General features: G+C 50.3%; 2 protein-coding genes across 5 annotated transcripts in view; one reads left to right on the top strand and one right to left on the bottom strand.

The window, feature by feature from the left end:
• Nucleotides 1–17344, top strand: part of PPP2R5D (protein phosphatase 2 regulatory subunit B'delta) — a 36119-nt gene extending 18775 nt beyond the window's left edge. Inside the window, exons 12-16 of one of the 4 annotated variants that reach the window (XM_065633010.1) lie at nucleotides 644–771; nucleotides 2831–2932; nucleotides 13361–13433; nucleotides 13908–14024; nucleotides 14397–17344. In XM_065633010.1, the coding sequence (XP_065489082.1) occupies nucleotides 644–771; nucleotides 2831–2932; nucleotides 13361–13433; nucleotides 13908–14024; nucleotides 14397–14534 (558 nt within the window). In that variant the 3' untranslated portion in view covers nucleotides 14535–17344. Of the gene's footprint in view, nucleotides 1–643; nucleotides 772–2830; nucleotides 2933–3268; nucleotides 3862–4126; nucleotides 6509–6894; nucleotides 8791–13360; nucleotides 13434–13907; nucleotides 14025–14396 lie in introns of those variants that run through there. The other 3 variants (XR_010606055.1, XM_065633011.1, XM_065633012.1) reach the window with 3 other exon arrangements.
• MEA1 (male-enhanced antigen 1) lies at nucleotides 17231–18498 on the bottom strand. Its single transcript, XM_065633013.1, has 3 exons — nucleotides 18226–18498; nucleotides 17998–18109; nucleotides 17231–17918 (listed from the first exon to the last, which is right to left on the bottom strand). Exons 1-3 carry the CDS (start codon nucleotides 18472–18474, stop codon nucleotides 17755–17757), a joined length of 525 nt encoding a protein of 174 aa, XP_065489085.1. The 5' UTR covers nucleotides 18475–18498; the 3' UTR covers nucleotides 17231–17754.
• Nucleotides 18499–18634: the final 136 nt, after the last annotated feature.

The following is an 18634-nucleotide window of genomic DNA, read 5'->3' as shown; positions in this document are numbered from 1 at the left end:
GTGCTAAGACCATGGATTAGCCTGGTGATCTGCATTGCCCAGATTTTTGTTTAAATATGAAGAATTATAATTGAGTCTATCACTATGTGGGAACTCGTTAGACTAGTTTGTCTTGTCAGAGCAGGATGGCTGCCCTAACATTTTCCATATTTTCACCCTTACTAAATTAGGGGCATGAATTGTTGGCCTGGTGACTGAAGCACCCTCCAAAGCCCAGAGGGTGTCTGGTGTGGGTAAGAGCAGGGAGGAATGGAGCTTTACAGAGGACAGCCTGAGGAAATTAAGGTGGCTTGTGGCTAGTCTGAGCTGGGACCTGGAGTGGATGACTGTCCTCAAGTCTTGTGTGAAGGGTGTTAGAGTCATCAGTATATTGATGGTAGGCTTACCTAGTCAAGAACATGAGGTTTTCCCCAGGAAAGTGAGGATTCTCTAGCAGAGGCTAAGGGAAAGCAGGCTGGGTGGCAGGGATGAACAGCCTTGGGGAAGCTGGAGAAGTTCAGCTCTGCTGCCCATGCTGTGGGGAACCGTTTGCTCCTCAGCTGGGTGGTGGCAAGCTCTGGTCTCAGCACTGCACAGTTTACCTGTGCACCACAGGTGTTACTGGAAGGAGCCTCTCCAAGGATGGCTTTCTCTCCCACTGCAGGTGGCAGAGCGAGCGCTGTACTATTGGAACAACGAATATATCATGAGCCTGATCAGCGATAACGCAGCCAAAATTCTCCCGATCATGTTTCCAGCACTCTACAAGAACTCCAAGAGTCACTGGAACAAGTAGGTCTTTACGCATGCCCTAGCACTTGCTGCGCATGCAGGATTGCTTGACTTAGTAGCAATCTTGGGGCGTGCTGCTACACTGCAATGATGCGCAGCACCTGGTGACACCAGGTGCTGAGCCAGAGTGGTTGTTCATAGTATCAGCATGGAAAAGTGCCACAGGGGACCACAGTGGCCCACTTCTGCAAGCGGTCAGGTGCCTGCAGTGACCCACCATGGGGTCGTTGAGTCTACCCGGACTTTGATACCTGCATATCACTAATGCTGCAGGTCTCTTGGAGGTTTTCCAGCCTACACCTGGCTGCTTGTTCGCGTATATCACACAGATGCTGTCCATGGCCAGGGATGCTGGCTAATGCAGTGCCTGACTCCTCAAGTGCAGGAAGAATGGAGAAAGTAGAACTGAGCGGAAGTCCCATGTCAAATTATTGCACCCTGTGTCTGATTCCTCAATACTAGTCTGTTTTGTGGTTCTCCCATTAACTTCCTGATCACCTTTCTTCTGACTGCTTCTTCAGTTGAATCTTTACCTGCTTAATTGAAATTGTAAAACTCACGTCCTTTTAATAAATCAGCTAAAAATACTCAATCCACAGCTGAGATCCTAAAGTCTTCCAGCAAAAAAAACACACAAGAGACAAAAAAAAAAGTCATCTTTCCCTATTCCGGAGGGTGGGAAAAAAGCAAAATAATTAATTCTAGGCAGGCTGGGCAAGTCCAGGGCTTAGGAGTATACTGCAAAAGACAGGTTTCTCAGGTGGAACTTGTTTGCAGAGAGCTCCCCACTGGTCTGCTGTTTGACTGCTCTGATCTCTTCATTGTATCAGGAAGCATGAACTTGAGCCACCAGTCAAGGTTGCTCTAAAGACTGGGGTAGACATGAACGCATACCAATGCCCAGATACACACGCACCCCAACAGGCACACACGTGCAGATGGGCACATACATGCAGGCACACACACATAGGATGTGTGTGTAGATCTGGTTGTGTGCATGCAGACAGATGTGCACGAACACACTCTCACCCCGTGTTACTGCCTCTCCTGATTAGAGCTCAGAAAAGGACTTTTATGTTCTTGTCTGAAACCCTTCACCAGTTCTATTTCCTTCTTGCACCAGTCAAGATTCATGACTCTGCTGTTTGCCTTCTTGTCTCCTTCCAAGTGGTATGGCAGAAGTCCTGAAGGTGTTCTCTTATTTCTCCTTGTCTTTGTTTTAGCACTAACCGTATCTTCTCAAGGCAGGTTGAGTAGCTCTGATTCTCCTCTTCCTTCCCATAGCTCATCTGCTCCAATACTTTGTTAGACAGCCTGCATAAATCCAGTGGGGCTGTAGCTCTCTTCTTTATTCCATTTGTAGAGCTGGGGAGGCACAGATCTCAGTCCTCTGAGTCTCTCATCTTTTGCCTCTAGGTCAGCTATTTCAGAGACAGCTTCAATACTTGTTTTTATTCCCTGGGAGAGTCCTTGTCCTAGAGAGAGCTCACACACAGTTCAACCTATCCATAAATTGCTGACATGAAGTTGTCTTTTCTGCTGTGATATTCTTTGTGCTAGTTCCCATCTCCACAGGGCTGCTGAATGTCTGTGTTTTGGGCAGCTCAGTGACAAAGCTCATGACTGAACACTGGACAGCCCAAAAATGTCATTGTGTATATGGGAGGTGAACTGTGGGAGGCACTAAAGGTAGATTAGGTAAAGTCCCCTTGAGAACAGCCCTGAGCAGCTGCCTAGCATCCTTCCTTTCCAGTTTCTGTCTACAAGAAATAAATGCACGAATGCTTGTTTTTGCACTCATTAGTCTGACCACAGTCAAAGCAGACCTGTCCCAGTTGTCTTCTCTTTCTTCTCCATCTCTTTCTCCCTGTGCCATGGTTTTGTGGATGTGGAGGGGATTCTTCTGTGCTAGGGACTGTGCATAAATCTTCTGTCACATTGCTGTGGTTTATGAGTTGCTGCTGCTGTTAGCTCTAGTCTATGCTGCTGAGGCTAACACAGGGCTGAGAGCCTGGAGGATACTGCCACAACTTGTTCTTCTTTCCTCATTTCTTTGCAGGACAATCCATGGGCTGATCTACAATGCACTGAAGCTGTTCATGGAGATGAACCAAAAGCTTTTTGATGACTGCACGCAGCAATACAAGGCAGAGAAGCAGAAGTGAGTAAGAGTGTCTTGCCAAGTAACTTGAGCTCATCCTGGAGCCTCCTTGGGGTACAGTAACAGATATGTGTCAGTAGGCAGAGGGGAAAAGTGGTGCAAATCATTTCATCAAAAAGTAGGATTCCTCAGCAATAACTGTGTGTAGGGATGAGAAGAGATAAAATGTGTGCCCTTATAAAAATCCTTTCAATTCTGCTGAAGCAGGTAGCATGGAAAAGAGTGACAGAGTTTGCTGGGTCATGAGGAAATAAATTGCAGTGTAGAGGATACTCAGCTTTGCAGAGACGCTTATACGCTGCCTTGGAAATATTTACCAGTTCCTTTATGTTGTAGTGATGCCAGTGGAATCCTGCTGCTTTAGAAAGATTTTTCTGAAGAGCTTTGCTGCAGTGGGCATAATGCATCTTTCCTGCCACAGGATGCTTTCAATTTTCCATAATAAAGATGGAATAATACCTGGAATTTCAAAGAGCAAATGGTGGGAATAAAATCTTAGTTCAGCAAGTACCTATGCAACAATGCTGTAAAAAGAAAAAAAACTTTTTTCTTTCCTTGTGCTGGTTTTGGTGCTTGTATGACCTGCCTTGATGAGCTGAGTCAGTTAAGTAAGCTAGAGGAAACTTCCTTTTTTTCCTGGGTCTGTTTTCTGCTGACTTAGCGACATAAGATAGTGCTTCTCATTCCTGGGTGAGCCAGGGCTGCCACAGTGGTGGCAGTGGGGAGAGCAGGACTAACGCTGCTGGCAGTGGGGAGTTTGTGGATACATTCAGTTGTTTTGTGAAAGAGTAATAAATAACAAAGTTGAGATATGAATCAGAGCTTGAGGTTGGGTAACGTGCATAAGGAGAAATTAAGGTTTTGTTAACATGTAAATTGAGAGCAAACAAGATTTTTTTTTTTCCTATTCTAGGGCATTTGTGAGGCCCACAAGTCTCTGCACATATATTTTAAGTCACTGTGACAGCACATTTACTATGAGATCTACCTGGTGTTTTCCACCAGGAGATTTTTCTACCTGTTTAGCTTCTACACATGCTGACCTGCTGAGGGTGACTGATCCCAGTATTGGTGTGTGGCTGATGGAGCATTGCTCTGGAAAAGGTCAACAAAGCAGTTTAGAGCTGTGCAAGAACTGGATGGGTAGAGCTGTGCTGTTTTCTGTTCACGTTAAATGACAATTTTTTTCTCTAGTGCCTCTCTGCCTAGTCATAGAATGTCCTGAGTTGGAAAGGACCCACAAGGATCAAGTCCAACTCCTGTCTCTGCACAAGACAACCCCACAGTTCACACCATGTGTCTGAGGACGTCGTCCAGTCTCTTCTTGAACACTGTCAGGCTTGGGGCCATGACACCTCCCTGGGGAGCCTGTTCCAGTGCTCCACCACCTCAGCTAACGTCCAACCTAAAACTCCCCCGGCATATCTTCCTGACATTCCCTCGGGTTGTGTCCTTGGTCACCAGAGAGAAGAGATCAGCACCTGCCCCTCCTCCTCCCCTTGTGAGGAAGCTGTAGCCACGATGGAGTATGCCCCTAGCCTCCTCCAGGCTGAACAAACCAAGTGACTTCAGCTGCTCTTCATACGGCTTTCCCTCCAAACCCTTCACCCATTTCATGGCCCTCTTCTGGACACTCTCCAGTAGCTTTATATCCTTTTTATCCTGTGGCTCCCAGAACTGCATGCAGGGCTCCAGGTGAGGCCGCACCAGTGCAGAGCAGAGCGGGACAATCACCTCCCTGCCCGGCTGGCAATGCTGTGCTGGATGCACCCAGGACACAGTTGGCCCTCTTGGCTGCCAGGACACACTGTTGGCTCATGTTCAACTTGCCGTCAACCAGAACCCGCAGATCGCTCTCTGCAGAGCTGCTCTCCAGCATCTCGTCCCCCAGTCTGTATGTACAGCCAGGGTCGCTGTGTCCCAGGTGCAAAATCCAGCACTTGCCCTTGTTGAACTTTATGCGGTTGGCGATTGCCCAGTTCTCCAGTTTGTCCAGATCCATCTGCAGGGCTTTTCTGCCCTCGAGACTGTCAGCAGCTCCTCCCAATTTTGTGTCATCAGCAAAGTAGTAGTATTCCCTTAAGTCCTGTGTCCAAGTCATTTATGAAGACACTGACAAGTACTGATCCTAAGATGGATCCCTGTGGAACCCTGCTAGTGACTGGTCGCCAGCCTGACATAACCCCATTTACTGAACCCTTTGAGCCTGGCCCGTCAGCCAATTGCTCACCCACTGCATTGTGTGTTTACCCAGCTGTGTGCTGGATATCTTGTCCGGGAGGGTACTGTGAGAGACAGTATCAAAGGCTTTACTGAAATCCAAAAAGATCACATTGACAGGCTTCCCTTGGTTGACTAGGTGGGTAACCTTGTCGTAGAAAGAAATTAAGTTTGTTAAACAGGACTTTCCCCTCATGAACCTGTGCTGGCTGGACCACTGACTGCGTTGTCATTCAGATGTTTTTCAATAACTCCCAGAACAATCTTCTCCATGATTTTGCCAGGCACAGAAGTGAGACTGACAGGCCTATAGTTGCCAGGGTCATCTCTGTTGCCCTTCTTGTAGACTGGGACAACACTTACCAGCTTCCAGTCAACTGGGACCTCTCCAGCTTCAGAAAACCTTGTGCTGGGTCTTTATCCCAGATATACCTTTTGCTATGCTAGGTAACCAAATTTGGTAAAATGTCAGTTGAAAGCTTGATGGGTGGGATGTAAAAATGTCTTTTAGCAGCAGAATCAGAGACGAGTTTGCTTATGGCAAGCATGATACAATTCCTCAGCTAAGTGAGATTTCCCTGCCACAGGGACCCAGTCAAGGAGGCCTTTCTGGGCAAAAACAAGAAGGCTCAACTCTATTGTCACTAGCACAGCATTAACAGCCGTTTCTGGCTTGAAAAGTGTGACAATGTCCCCCTCTGAAGGGTTGCTAGAATTGGAAAGTTGTGAAAGGTCTGTAGGCACAGACTGGGAAACAACTGGACAGGGAAATCAGTGGCAGAAAAGAATGGGGTAGGACAGCAGGCTGGGGTGAAGAGCAGCTTATCCAGGCAAGGAGGTAGAAAGGAGGGTAGAGACTTTAGGTTGAGGTACAATGAAGAGCCAGGTTGGGGATGGTGGTGTTACTGTTATTTTTAATGTCAATGGATAGTAGGAATTGGGTGGGTAAAGGGATCAAATTAGAGGAGAAGTGAGGAGATCAGGGCTTGCTGGGCAAAGGGCTGGGACTGGACAGGACGTGGGACTATGGTGGGGAACAAGAGCATGCATTTGGAAAGATGAGTTAGAAACCTGAGTTTACTCAAGTAATACACCTGAATTCTTTGCTTAAGTTTATTGTGAAAATGTCTTCTCCATGTCTTCAAAATATCCAAGGAATATAAGCAAATCCATGTGCACTTAACACTGTGGCTGCGTGTTCTGGAGTGTAACAGAATAAATCATTGCTGGAATGAATGGGGTTAGAAAAAGCAGGTTTCACAGCAGGAAAGTGTTATTTAGTGGTATCTTCCTGGTGGAAGGAAATAGTGTCGTAGCTGAAGAGTCTGCCTTGGAGTTTGAGGTGACAGTCCTGCACTTCCCATCCTTGCTCTTCTTTCCACGGAGTGCCGTGACCTGCTCTGGTGAGCAGCAGGTCCCATTGCCTCCCTTTCAGTGGAGAAGACACACTGCGTCCACAGCTCATTTCTGCTGCCTCTCTGGCAGTGCTGATTGCAGACTATTCCTGTCACTGTACAGTAATGTGGCTTTGCAGTCAATTGCCATTTTCTTTTCAAACATGGAGATTTAAACAGAATAGAAACGGTAGGGTTTTTTTTTTTCCTAATAAAACCCATGAGGCTGTGAAGTCAAGTGCCTCCGGAGTAACACAGTGTGCGCAAGGCTGCCTGTGGGAATGCTGGCTGGATCACTATAATGCAGGATCGACTTTTAACTGTGTGGATGCCTTGCTTTCTCCACAGGACCTCAGCCTTGTTCAGTGAGACTGATGAGTTTGAAATTCTGTGGCTTCTTTACCATAGATAGAAAAAGGAAGAGAAACCTATGAAGTGTTTTCCCAAGGAGCTGCTAGACACCTTGTGCTGTGAACTAGAAAACAGCAGATGTGGGAAGGACTTCTCATGCAAACAAAGCCAATAAATGTGAAAGTGAAAAGGAGAGAGCTTGTAGGTATGCAATTAAGCTGCAACCAGATATTGAGACTCCTACTCACAAAAGGCTTAGCTATGTTTTTAAGTAGTTACCATGCTTACAAGTGATGTGCCGGCTCAGATCTGTCACCAGTGCACCCCTGCCTGTGCAGCTGCAGCCAAAGGTGGTGATGGAGGGACAGACTCTTTCTGGGACATATGGTGACTCTGTACTGTTCAGTGCAGATGGACTGACTGTGCCTCACTAATCTCCCCAGACATCTGGAAGCTGTTTGAATTATTGGAACCCTTCAGAAAGCAGTGAGGAGGTTGTGACAGATAGATAGTGTGTTGTCCTGAACCTGCCTTCTGGAAAAGTGTGAGGGCCTTTCTAGAGGTGTGGTGTCAGCCCTGGGGCCACCCTGACACCTGGGAGCAGCTATCTTGCCACCAGAGCAGTGGGAAAGAGAAGATCCCTCCTAATATAGCTCTTCATTTCCAGATGTCCTGCTGGTGGCTTTCTCATACAGCTAAGTAATGGATTTAGGAATGAAGAGAGCTGATGAGGTACACATCAGCTAGAAAGTAGGGCTGAGACTCCTGTAGACGTGGCACTGTTCTGTGAGGCATTGCTGTTTGGAAAGTTAGGATTCTCCAAAGACTCACGTGGGTGAGTGACACTTTCAGGTAAACTGCAGTGGAAATGTCTTAGTGTAGGAGGTAAAGCCAGGCTGACTGATGAGGCTGGAAGGAAGCTTCTTTTATAGAAGGATGTTGGACAGCTATAATAGTAAAGTCAATGTGGCGTCAAAATAAAGATGAAACTTGGTTTCATTCTTTGGAAATACTTGTTTGGCTGAAAAGAGTGATCACAGCTGTAAAGCTTTCAGAAGCACTGCTCTTAATCAGACTGGGTATTCTCTTTGCAAGGTGGACTTTTGCAATACCAGCTGAGCACATGATGGGTAAACTGGTGGATCTCGAAATGCAATGAGGAGTGCAGGGCTTCCCCGATGTTATTCAGACTGCTCTGGTGATCTGAAAGGAAAGACCTAGAGATGCATGTACCTGAATGACTGGATGGGTGCTCTTGGTTCACTCTGTACCAGACTAGTAATGTCATGTAGTCTGCCCAAGCAAAATTAGTTTCGTTACAGCCTTACATGGTTTTGCAGTAGATGCGATACTGGCAAAGTAGATGTTGCTTTGAGGGGGGCAGCGGCCTTCATGGTGTGAGGGCCTTTGTGGACAGACGTGTTGGTCTACATTTCCAGTGGCAAGATGGGAGTAGTACATATGTTTCTGATAACCAGCCTTTAAAAGGGTGCCAGAGAGATTGGGGATGAGGCAGAAAAGAGCTAGGGAAGATCAGTGCTAACTACTGGTCACAGTCTGCTGCAGAGATCTCCAGAGCTCTGTCAGAAAATGAGGTTTGGGTTAGTCATCTGGGGTTTGTTTTGGTTTGCTTTTTTTTGACCGTGTGTTCTCTGATGGAGTAGTCTGCTGCTTAAATTCTTGGCAGCTTCAATCTCATTTTTAGCCTACATTCTTACATATATTTCAAGAGTGTGAGATGATTGCAAAGTATAAGAACTTCGTTAGCATGGATAGATAGTGCACTAGAGAGATAACTAGCTGGGATGAAAGCCAGATAGTTAAATTCAGAAATAAAGCAGAGATCTTACGGCAGAGAGAGATAAAACCGGGCAGTTGAGTCCCAGCTCTATTAGGAATAGAACAGCAGTGTGCCCAGGTGGCCAAAAAGGCCAACAGCATCCTGGCTTGTATCAGGAATAGTGTGGCCAGCAGGACTAGGGATGTGATTGTTTCCCTGTACTTGACCCTAGTGAGGCCCCACCTTGAATCCTGTGTTCGGTTTTGGGCCCCTCACTACAAGAAAGACATTGAGGTGCTGGAGAGAGTTCAGAGAAGGGCAACGAAGCTGGTGAGGGATCAGGAGCACAAGTCTGATGAGGAACAGCTGAGGGAACTGGAGCTGTTCAGCCTGGAGAAAAGGAGGCTGAGGGGAGACCTGATCGCTCTCTACAACTACCTGAAAGGAGGTTGTAGCATGGAGGGTGTCGGTCTCTTATCCCAAGCAACAAGTGATAGGATGAGAGGAAATCACAGAATCACAGAATGTTCGGGATTGGAAGGGACCTCGAAAGATCATCTAGTCCAATCCCCCTGCCAGAGCAGGAACACCTAGGTGAGGTTACACAGGAAGGCGTCCAGGCGGGTTTTGCATGTCTCCAGAGAAGGAGAATCCACAACCTCCCTGGGCAGCCTGTTCCAGTGTTCCGTCACCCTCACTGAGAAGAAGTTTCTTCTCAAATTTAAGTGGAACCTCTTGTGTTCCAGCTTGAACCCATTACCCCTTGTCTTACTGTTGGTTGTCACCGAGAAGAGCCTGGCTCCATCCTCGTGACACCCACCCTTTATATATTTATAAACATTGATGAGGTCACCCCTCAGTCTCCTCTTCTCCAAGCTAAAGAGACCCAGCTCTCTCAGCCTTTCCTCATAAGGGAGATGCTCCACTCCCTTCATCATCTTTGTGGCCCTGCGCTGGACTCTCTCCAGAAGTTCCCTATCCTTCTTGAACTGAGGGGCCCAGAACTGGACACAATATTCCAGATGAGGTCTCACCAGGGCAGAGTAGAGGGGAAGGAGAACCTCTCTCGACCTACTAACCACCCCCCTTCTAATACACCCCAGGATGCCATTGGCCTTCCTGGCCACAAGGGCCCAGTGCTGGCTCATGGTCATCCTGCTGTCCCCCAGGACCCCCAGGTCCCTTTCCCCTACACTGCTCTCTAATAGGTCATTCCCAAACCTATACTGGAACCTGGGGTTGTTCCTGCCCAGATGCAAGACTCTATATTTACCCTTGTTATATTTCATTAAATTTTTCCCCACCCAACTCTCTAGCCTGTCTAGATCTCGCTGGATGGCAGCACAGCCCTCTGGCTTGTCAGCCACTCCTCCCAGCTTGGTGTCATCAGCAAACTTGCTGATAGTACACTCAATTCCCTCATCCAAGTCGTTGATGAATATATTGAATAGTATTGGTCCCAGAACTGACCGTTGAGGCACTCCACTAGATACAGGCCTCCAACCAGACTCTGCCCCATTGACCATGACTCTCTGGCTTCTCTCCTTCAGCCAGTTTGCAGTCCACCTCACTACCCGATCATCCAGTCCACACTTCCTCAGTTTTGCCGTGAGGATGCTGTGGGAGACGGTGTCAAATGCTTTGCTGAAGTCAAGGTAGACCACATCCACTGCTCTGCCATCGTCAATCCACCTTGTTACGTCTTCATAAAAGGCTATGAGGTTGGGTCAAACACGACTTCCCCTTGGTGAAGCCATGTTGACTGTCCCTGATGACTCTCTTATCCTTGATATGTCTTAAGATGGCACCAAGGATAAGGTGTTCCATCACTTTCCCAGGGATGGAGGTGAGGCTGACCGGTCTATAGTTGCCCAGGTCCTCCTTCTTGCCCTTTCTGAAGACCAGAGTGACATTTGCTTTCCTCCAGTCCTCAGGCACCCCTCCCGTTTCCCAAGACTTGGCAAAGATGATGGAGAGTGGTCCAGCAATGACTTCAGCCAGCTCCCTCAGCACCTGTGGGTGCATTCCATCTGGACCCATGGATTTATGGATGTCCAGATTGCTTAACTGGTCCCTAACCCAGTCCTCATCAACCGAGGCAAACTCCTCCATTGCCCTGCCTTCCTCTGGGGCCTCAGGGGTACGGGGCTCCTCAGGACAGCCTCCGGCAGAGTAGACAGAGACAAAGAAGGCATTCAGTAACTCTGCCTTCTCTGTATCTTCTGTCACCAGGGCACCTACCCCATTCATCAGTGGGCCTACGTTGCCTCTGGTGTTAGTTTTATCTGCCATGTATTTGAAGAAGCTCTTCCTGTTGTCCTTGACCCCTCTTGCCAGGTTTAACTCTAAGGAGGCCTTAGCTTTCCTAGTTGCCTCCCTACATCCTCTGACAACAGCCTTATATTCTTCCCAAGTGGCCAGCCCCTCCTTCCGTGATTTGTAAACCCTCCTCTTCCACTTGAGTTTGCCCAGCAGTTCCCTGTTTAACCATGCAGGTCTCCTGGCTCCCTTCCTTGACTTCCTGCGCGTCGGGATGCACTGATCTTGAGCTTGGTAGCAGCAGTCCCTGAATGTTAACCAACTATCTTGGGCCCCTTTACCTTCAAGCAGCCTTGCCCACGGGATTTCCCCCAGCAATTGTTTGAAAAGGTCGAAGTCGGCCCTGCTGAAGTCCAGGGTTGCAATTCTGCTCGGTATTCTGCTCCCACCACAGGAGATTCTGAACTCCACCATCTCATGGTCACTGCAACCAAGGCAGCCCTCAACGTTTACTGCTTCAACCAGACCCTCCTTGTTAGCGAGGACGAGATCCAGCAGCGCACCTCTCCTAGTCGGCTCCTCCACCATTTGTATCAGAAAGTTATCGTCAATGCACTGGAGGAACCTCCTAGACTGAGGCTGGCTGGCTGAGTAGTCCTTCCAGCAAACATCAGAGTAGTTAAAATCCCCCATAACAACCAGAGCCTGTGACTGTGAGGCCACGCTCAGCTGCCCGTAGAAGGCCTCATCAACATCCTCACTCTGATCTGGTGGCCTGTAATAGACTCCCACGACAGTGTCACCCCTGCCAGCCTGCCCCTTAATTCTCACCCACAGACTCTCAACTCGCTCCTCAACCGCACCTGGACAGTACTCTATACATTGTACTTGCTCTCTCACGTAAAGAGCAACTCCACCACCACGCCTGGCTGGCCTGTCTTTCCTGAGAAGGACATAGCCGTCCATGACCACATTCCAGTCATGTGAGCTGTCCCACCATGTCTCTGTTAATGCCACCAGATCATAATCCCCTGACCGAACGCAGGTTTCTAACTCCTCCTGCTTATTCCCCATGCTGCACGCATTGGTGTACAGGCACTTCAGGGAGCGAGCCGAGTACACCGATTTCACCCTAGGGGTATGGGGGCCCTCCCGGTCTTTATGGATTCCAGTGTGCTGCCCCACTGATGCAAGCCCAGCTACAACCCCATCCCCCTTCAAATCTAGTTTAAAGCCCTCCAAATGAGCCCCGGTAATTCCTGTCCCAGCATCCTTTTACCCCTGTGGGATAAACCTTTCCCACATATCACTGACCGGACTGGTGTCTTATAAAACCAGCCGTTATCAAAGAACCCAAAGCCCTGCCTGTAGCACCAGTCCCAAAGCCAATCATTTACGGACTTAATTTTTCTATTCCATCCCACATCATCACCCAAAAATGGAAAGAGGGAAGAGAAGATAACTTGAGCCCCAGACTCTTTCACCATTCGTCCCAAGGCCTTGAAGTCTCTCTTCATTTCCCTCAGACTACAGGATGCCGCTTCCTCCCCATCTGTCTGGAAGATCAGTAGGGGGTAATAGTCCGTTGGGTGCACCAGTTTGGGGAGCGCCCTGGCGATGTCCCTGATCCGAGCTCCAGGTAGACTACAAACTTCCCGATGATGAGGGTCAGCTCTGCATATCGGGCCCTCCGTCCCTCTCAGAAGGGAATTGCCTACCACAATTACCCTTCTTTCTTTTTTATTGGAGGCAATAATGGCCTCAAGTTGCACCAGGGGAGGTTCAGATTGGATATGAGGAAAAATTTCTTCACGGAAAAGGTTGTCGGGCATTGGAACAGGCTGCCCAGGGAAGTGGTGGAGTCACCATCCCTGGCGGTGTTTAAAATACGTGTAGGTGAGGTTCTTAGGAACATGGCTTAGTGCCAGAGTTAGGTTAACGGTTGGACTAACGTGATCTTGTGGATCTCTTCCAAGCAAAATGATTCTGTGATTCTATGGAAGTGGCAGTTTGTCCCTCTACGTCTGTGAAGCACCAGGAAAATATCTGTTTGATATCCAAAATTGTGTCATTGCTTTACTCCAGAAACCAGTTGCTGTGCTCCCCTCCTGCAGCACAAAGCCAGGGAAAAAGCACCTGTTCAGCCAGTGCTGCCACCCTGTGCTCTGAGGCAAAGGAGAACATGCCTGCCTACCTCCTGCTAGCTGCAGCGTGTCCCCTCTTCTTGCCATATCCCACCTGTAGGTGAAATTAGGGGTCTCTGAAGGACAGAGCAGCTCTTCCCCTTGCCGGCATGTTTCTGCTGTCTCTTGCTTTTGTCTTTCTGTGGGTGAAAGCTGCACTTTCCCTGGGAGTTCATGCTTGTGCGCTCTGTCTCTCTCTGTCTATCTCTGTCTCTCTCTGTCTCTCTCTCTCTCTCTGCAGGGGAAGGTTCAGGATGAAGGAACGAGAAGAAATGTGGCAGAAAATAGAGGAGCTGGCCCGGCTGAACCCCCAGGTGGGTAGCAGCAGGACCTATGATGAATGAGGCAAGAATGTGCTAGGGGTCTTGGCCTGCTTCCTCAGTTCATGGGAGCAGGCTCTAAGCGCCTGATCGCAGTCTTGTGCACACAGCTGCAGCAATGGTCTGTCCCTCTCAAGACCTAGGGTCTTGGGGATGCTGGCAGTAGTTTACCAGCCTGGCCCCCTCTAGCACTGACCTTTAAGTAATGCCTTATAGAGAGCATGTACATGTTCATGGACTCCTTTCTCAGCTGTGGCTGCACATGTAGTGTGCTGCGGCTCAGAGGGCACAGGTAGGCATGGAGGATAGGAGAAAATATTCCTTTCCTGTCTTGTGTACTGACTGCTACCTTTGTGGGTGCCAGAGAGGATGGCTGGAAGAAGTGTGACATGCTGTGTTAGGATGCTGGGGCAGATGGCTTGGTGGTGGATGGCGTGCTGACTCTCCAGCTCTCTGTGTTGTCTGCAGTACCCCATGTATTACGCACCTCCACCATTGCCCCCTGTATGCTGTATGGAAACAGAGACCCCAACTGCAGAGGATATACAGCTACTGAAGAAAACAGTGGAGACAGAGGCTGTGCAGGTGCGTAAGTGACTAGGGTCCTTCCACAATTACTCTCAGACCAGCCAGGACATCAGCATAGTCAGTCCAGGGTCCCACAGCCAGAACTGGCTCCTTCCAAAATGTTCTGAGAGTAAATGCCCCTATTCTCATCCCTGATTGTTGGAGGTCAACCTACATACAGTCTGAAGAGTGGAGTTTATCTAACCTTCCCATTCTGGAAAAAGTGCAAATGGGACTTTTCTGTGTCTTTAACGTCTGTATTTGGCTCTCAGCCTGTTCTGCAGCATGCTGCAGTGTCACCCAGCATATCCTTGAGTGGTTGGAGTCAAAGGATGGGGAGGCTGGAGGGGTGCAGGGGTTTCCTACTGAACTCCTTTGGTTTGTCTGTAGATGCTGAAAGACATTAAGAAGGAGAAAGTTTTGCTGCGCCGGAAATCTGAGCTTCCTCAGGACGTCTACACTATAAAAGCCCTGGAGGCCCACAAGAGAGCAGAAGAGTTTCTCACCTCAAGCCAGGAGGCTCTCTGACGGGCTCAGGAGCTGGCCCAGGAAGCTCTGCCCCATTTTCTACCCCAGGGGTCACAGAAATGCACTCGGTTCTCATGTATAAATAAGGAACGAACACGGTGAGCTGTGCCTGTCCTCCACTCCATCTGCATCCCTCCAGGGTAGATCTGGTTTTATGTTATAACTTGTATCTCACTACTGTCATGTCCTCCTGCTTTTCCTCCTTCTTCCTACTTCTCCACCTTGGGTGTGCGTGTGTGAAAGGAGCCTCCCTGACCTACAGTTTTATCAGCCCAGGCAGGAGTTGCTTCATTTACAGCTCCTGCCTGGTTATTACTCTGCCTGGGAGCCAGAGCCTTACTGCCCCACAGCACAGGCTCTGTGTTGGCTGGCGACAACCACACGTAGCCCAGCATGCTGCTACGAGGCCTAGCTGCCCACCTCTGCCATGCCTGCCCCCACACTGCCTGTGCAGGCAAGCCCTGCCTTGGTCAGAGGTCAGGCTGAGCTTTGGCAGAGTTTGTGGTGGCTCTGCTGCCTCTCCGCCCTACCTTGGGGTGCAGCTCCGCAGCTGGAGAGTCTTACGTGCAGTGGAGGAGATGTTTGCTTCCACCTTTCTTTTGCCTCAAGCCCCTTGTTCTGTACCCCTGTCAGTGGAGTGGGGGTTCAGTGCTTCACCACCCCCAGTAAAGGCTGGGTGCAAGCACTTCATACTATTGCAGCCCTCCCTTTAGAGCATCCTTAGAAGCTCTCTTGTGGGAAAGTGAATTACTTCAGCTGTTTGTGTTGGTCCATGCTGACTCATCTCCATCCCGGTGTCTTAGGTTAACTGTGGGCCCGGAATTAACTTCCTGCTTTGTAGCAGGTGTCAGCCACTGACTTCTGCTTTCTTCCTCTGCCTGCTCAATTAAAATACTCCTGCAGCCCTCCCTTTGTCACCATATCCCATCCTTAGCTCTGCAGTGGCCAAGGTTTCTAGGGAGCTTGTGCTGCTAAAGTCATTTCTGCAAACTAATGGAAGCAACGGATACATGTTACGGGGCCAGGTGCAGTTTGTGAGTGTTCAGTTGTCTCCTCGTTATGATCAATGGCTAGGTGCTACTGCTGAATTGCTTCCGTGTGTGCTCTGAGCAAAGTTCTCCTCGCCCTGTTACTTTGACACCTGCTGGTGGCCTGAGGCCCTTGTTACTTATCATATGGTGCATCAGCGACTTGTGCTAATTTAGCATTTAGAGCGCACTTGCTGATAGCCCAGGGGATTGTGCAGCACTCAGGTGCTGCTGTGATCCAGCTTTCTCCCCTACTTTTTGTCGTGCAGATTCAGTCCCAGACCAAGGTGCCACCTCAGAGAGGCTGGCTCACGAGAGAAAAGCTGCCTTGCTTCTTTACCTGCTGTATTTGCTTTTGTGACACGTAAGCTTAAGTGGGTTTGCAATAGTGCAGGGAGCTTACGAGGTTGGTGCTAGTCTGACACTGCTTTGCAGCACCATGGGATGTTGCAGAAGGTCCTCCTGTATCTGCTCATCACCAGTAAACCATTCCCAGGTCAGAGGTTCATCTGCTCTAATCTTACTGCTAGTGTGCAGCTCATCTTTCCTTCAACCCAAACTAAGCTGTTTTTTCCCTATGTATCCTGTACCCCTTGCCCTATTTAGATGTCTCTCAGCTCAGCTCTCATTAGGCATGATGCCACCATCTCTTAGGAGCAGCTGGCAAGCATGAGTTATGTTTGAGATCATCCACAGTCACGCACAACCCCATTGCTTCCCCTCTGCTTCATGCAGTGGGCCAGTTCATCAGGACACTTATGAAACACCTCAGGGAGGTTATTGCTTATTTTGAACATTAGTCTAAGCTCGTGACCAGTTGCCAATCAATTACCTCATGCCTGGCACAGCACATAGACGTGCACTGGGTGATGCCGGATGGCGCACAGGAGTGGCCAGCAGCTCGGGGCACAGTGGAGACAAGGATGGCTGAGCACCACCTGCAGCAGGGCTCAGGCTGGGGAGGATGTTTCTTCCCGTTGCAGTACAAGCTTTCCAACTCCTCCACTTAGCCTTGCTTTATAAGCCGCCACCTCATTTTTAGAGCACTACAGCATGTGTGCCTTCATTCGAGCCTGCTTGCAGCTCAGCAGTGGCTACATTTCCCTGCTGCGGGCTGCTCTGCTCACAGAAAGAACAGACACCTCTGGGGCACAGAGGCAGTTGCTGTCCTGCAGATGGTCTGTCTCTGCCAGCCGTCCCTGAGCATGGCAAGAACGCTGCCAGGGTCGTCCCATGTGCAGGGGCAGGACTGTAACGCATCACAGCTATGTGCCATATGGCTTCATAGCTTTGTGTGTCTTGTTCTGGGTCAGGGAGTTTATGCTTAGTACCTTCACCTGGCCATTAGTTTGCTGCCTATTCATTCCAGTGTCCTGGACATCTAAGAAAGGGACCATGTGAGAAAGGGGAGGAGCGTGTTCACCCTCTCTGCCACACATCCTGCTCATACACAGACCTGCATCTGCCATGCTACAGCTGCCCATTGCACAACACTTGGTTTCTTGCATTAGCGCTGCTCATTTCTGCTTATGCCTTTCCCCACATCAGCCAAATGGACAGAACTGGAGCTGCCTCTTCTGCTTCACCTGGCTCCCTCCTCCCAAGGGAACAAGCAAAACTAACTACTGCATTCACCCCCTGGACACAAGTATTAAGCTGCTTACAATTCATATGTACATATGGTGTACTTTATTTTCAGTAGAGCATTACATAGTATGAAAGTGTTGGATTTTGTACAGATGTCCCTGTATGTACAGAACTAAATAAAACCGATCTCTTGGAAAGACACATTGGACTCCACCTTTGATACTTCAGCACACAGCCCCTGTCCTGGGAAGTGGGGCCCTAGTGTGGAGAGGGACTTCTCCAGCACTGACAGCATGGGGACAAATCCAGTGTTTGTCCCAAGGGAATCTGGGCAAAGCTGGTCAAGCCCCCTCCCTCCCCATGCACACAGGTCAGGCTCCTTGGAGGCAGAGGAAGCCAACACAGGGACATTACAGCAACTTACATGCCAGCCAGAACCAGGAAAGAGGAGCAGGAAGGTAAGTCAGACAATGTCAATGGAAGAAACTGGAAGGTTGATGCTGGCAAGTCCCATCACCACCCGCCTCTAAGGCGGCAGGTGCCTGCCTCATCTGCACGGCAGAGAGACGACTGGGGTCAGTAGTCCCCCCGCTGCAGCTCGGCCCTCACTTCCACTCAGGCCTGGGGCCGCTGAGGCTCTGCCGAGCCTGCAGTGTGCGCTGCACCACGTCCTTCCACTGGTCCTCTGAGATCTGGCTGGCCCAGGCAGGGATGCCCAGGGCGGGAAGTCTCACGCTGGCCATCGTTTTCTTCACCAGTTCCACATGCTCTGGAAAGAGAGAAGGCATGACACCGCGGCCGAGCACGCCGCCGGGCGGCCGGGAGGGCCCGGCAGGAGACACCATTACCTGCATCCATGGGGATGGAGCTGCGGCTGCTCTGAGCCGTGGCACCTTCCTCCGGCGCCTCCTCCTCCTCCTCACTGTCCGCCGGCGGGTCAGGCAGGTGCAGCCTCAGCATCTGCAGCGAGAGGCAGGCAGCGCGATCGGGCCTGCTCCCCTGCCCGCGGGGCCGCGCCGCCCTGCCGCGGCTCTCCCCCAGCCCGGCCCAGACAGATAGGAAGCGCTGGGTGGTACCTGCAGCCGCTCCTGCAGGCCGGGGCCCGCCTCAGCGCAGCCCTCCAGGCCGGCGGGGAGGCCCGCCTCGCCGGGGCCCTGCTCCGGCTCCTGGCTCAGTGGCTGGTACAAGTACCCGCCGCTGCCTTCCTCCTCCTCCTCCTCCTCTTCCTCGTCACCGCTCCAGCCCGCCGCGCCATCGGCGGCCTCCGGCGGCCCCGGCTCCTCGGGACACACCCGCCCCGGCCCCATGCTCTGCGCCACCGCCATGCACCGGGCGCGGCGCCGGGGACGCTCGGCCACCGCCCAGAAGCGCCGCGGCCGCCACGGGGCACTGTGGGTGTTGTAGTCGTGGGGCGGCGCGAGGGGGGCACGGGCGCGCGCCGCCGCTGCCCCGCCCTCTCCAGGCATCGCCATAACGTGCCCGGGC

Source organism: Caloenas nicobarica, chromosome 3, assembly GCF_036013445.1.
Source record: "Caloenas nicobarica isolate bCalNic1 chromosome 3, bCalNic1.hap1, whole genome shotgun sequence".
Taxonomy (NCBI): Eukaryota; Metazoa; Chordata; class Aves; order Columbiformes; family Columbidae; genus Caloenas; species Caloenas nicobarica.
Note: the sequence above shows the minus strand (reverse complement) of the source record. Positions and strands in the feature narration are given on the sequence as shown.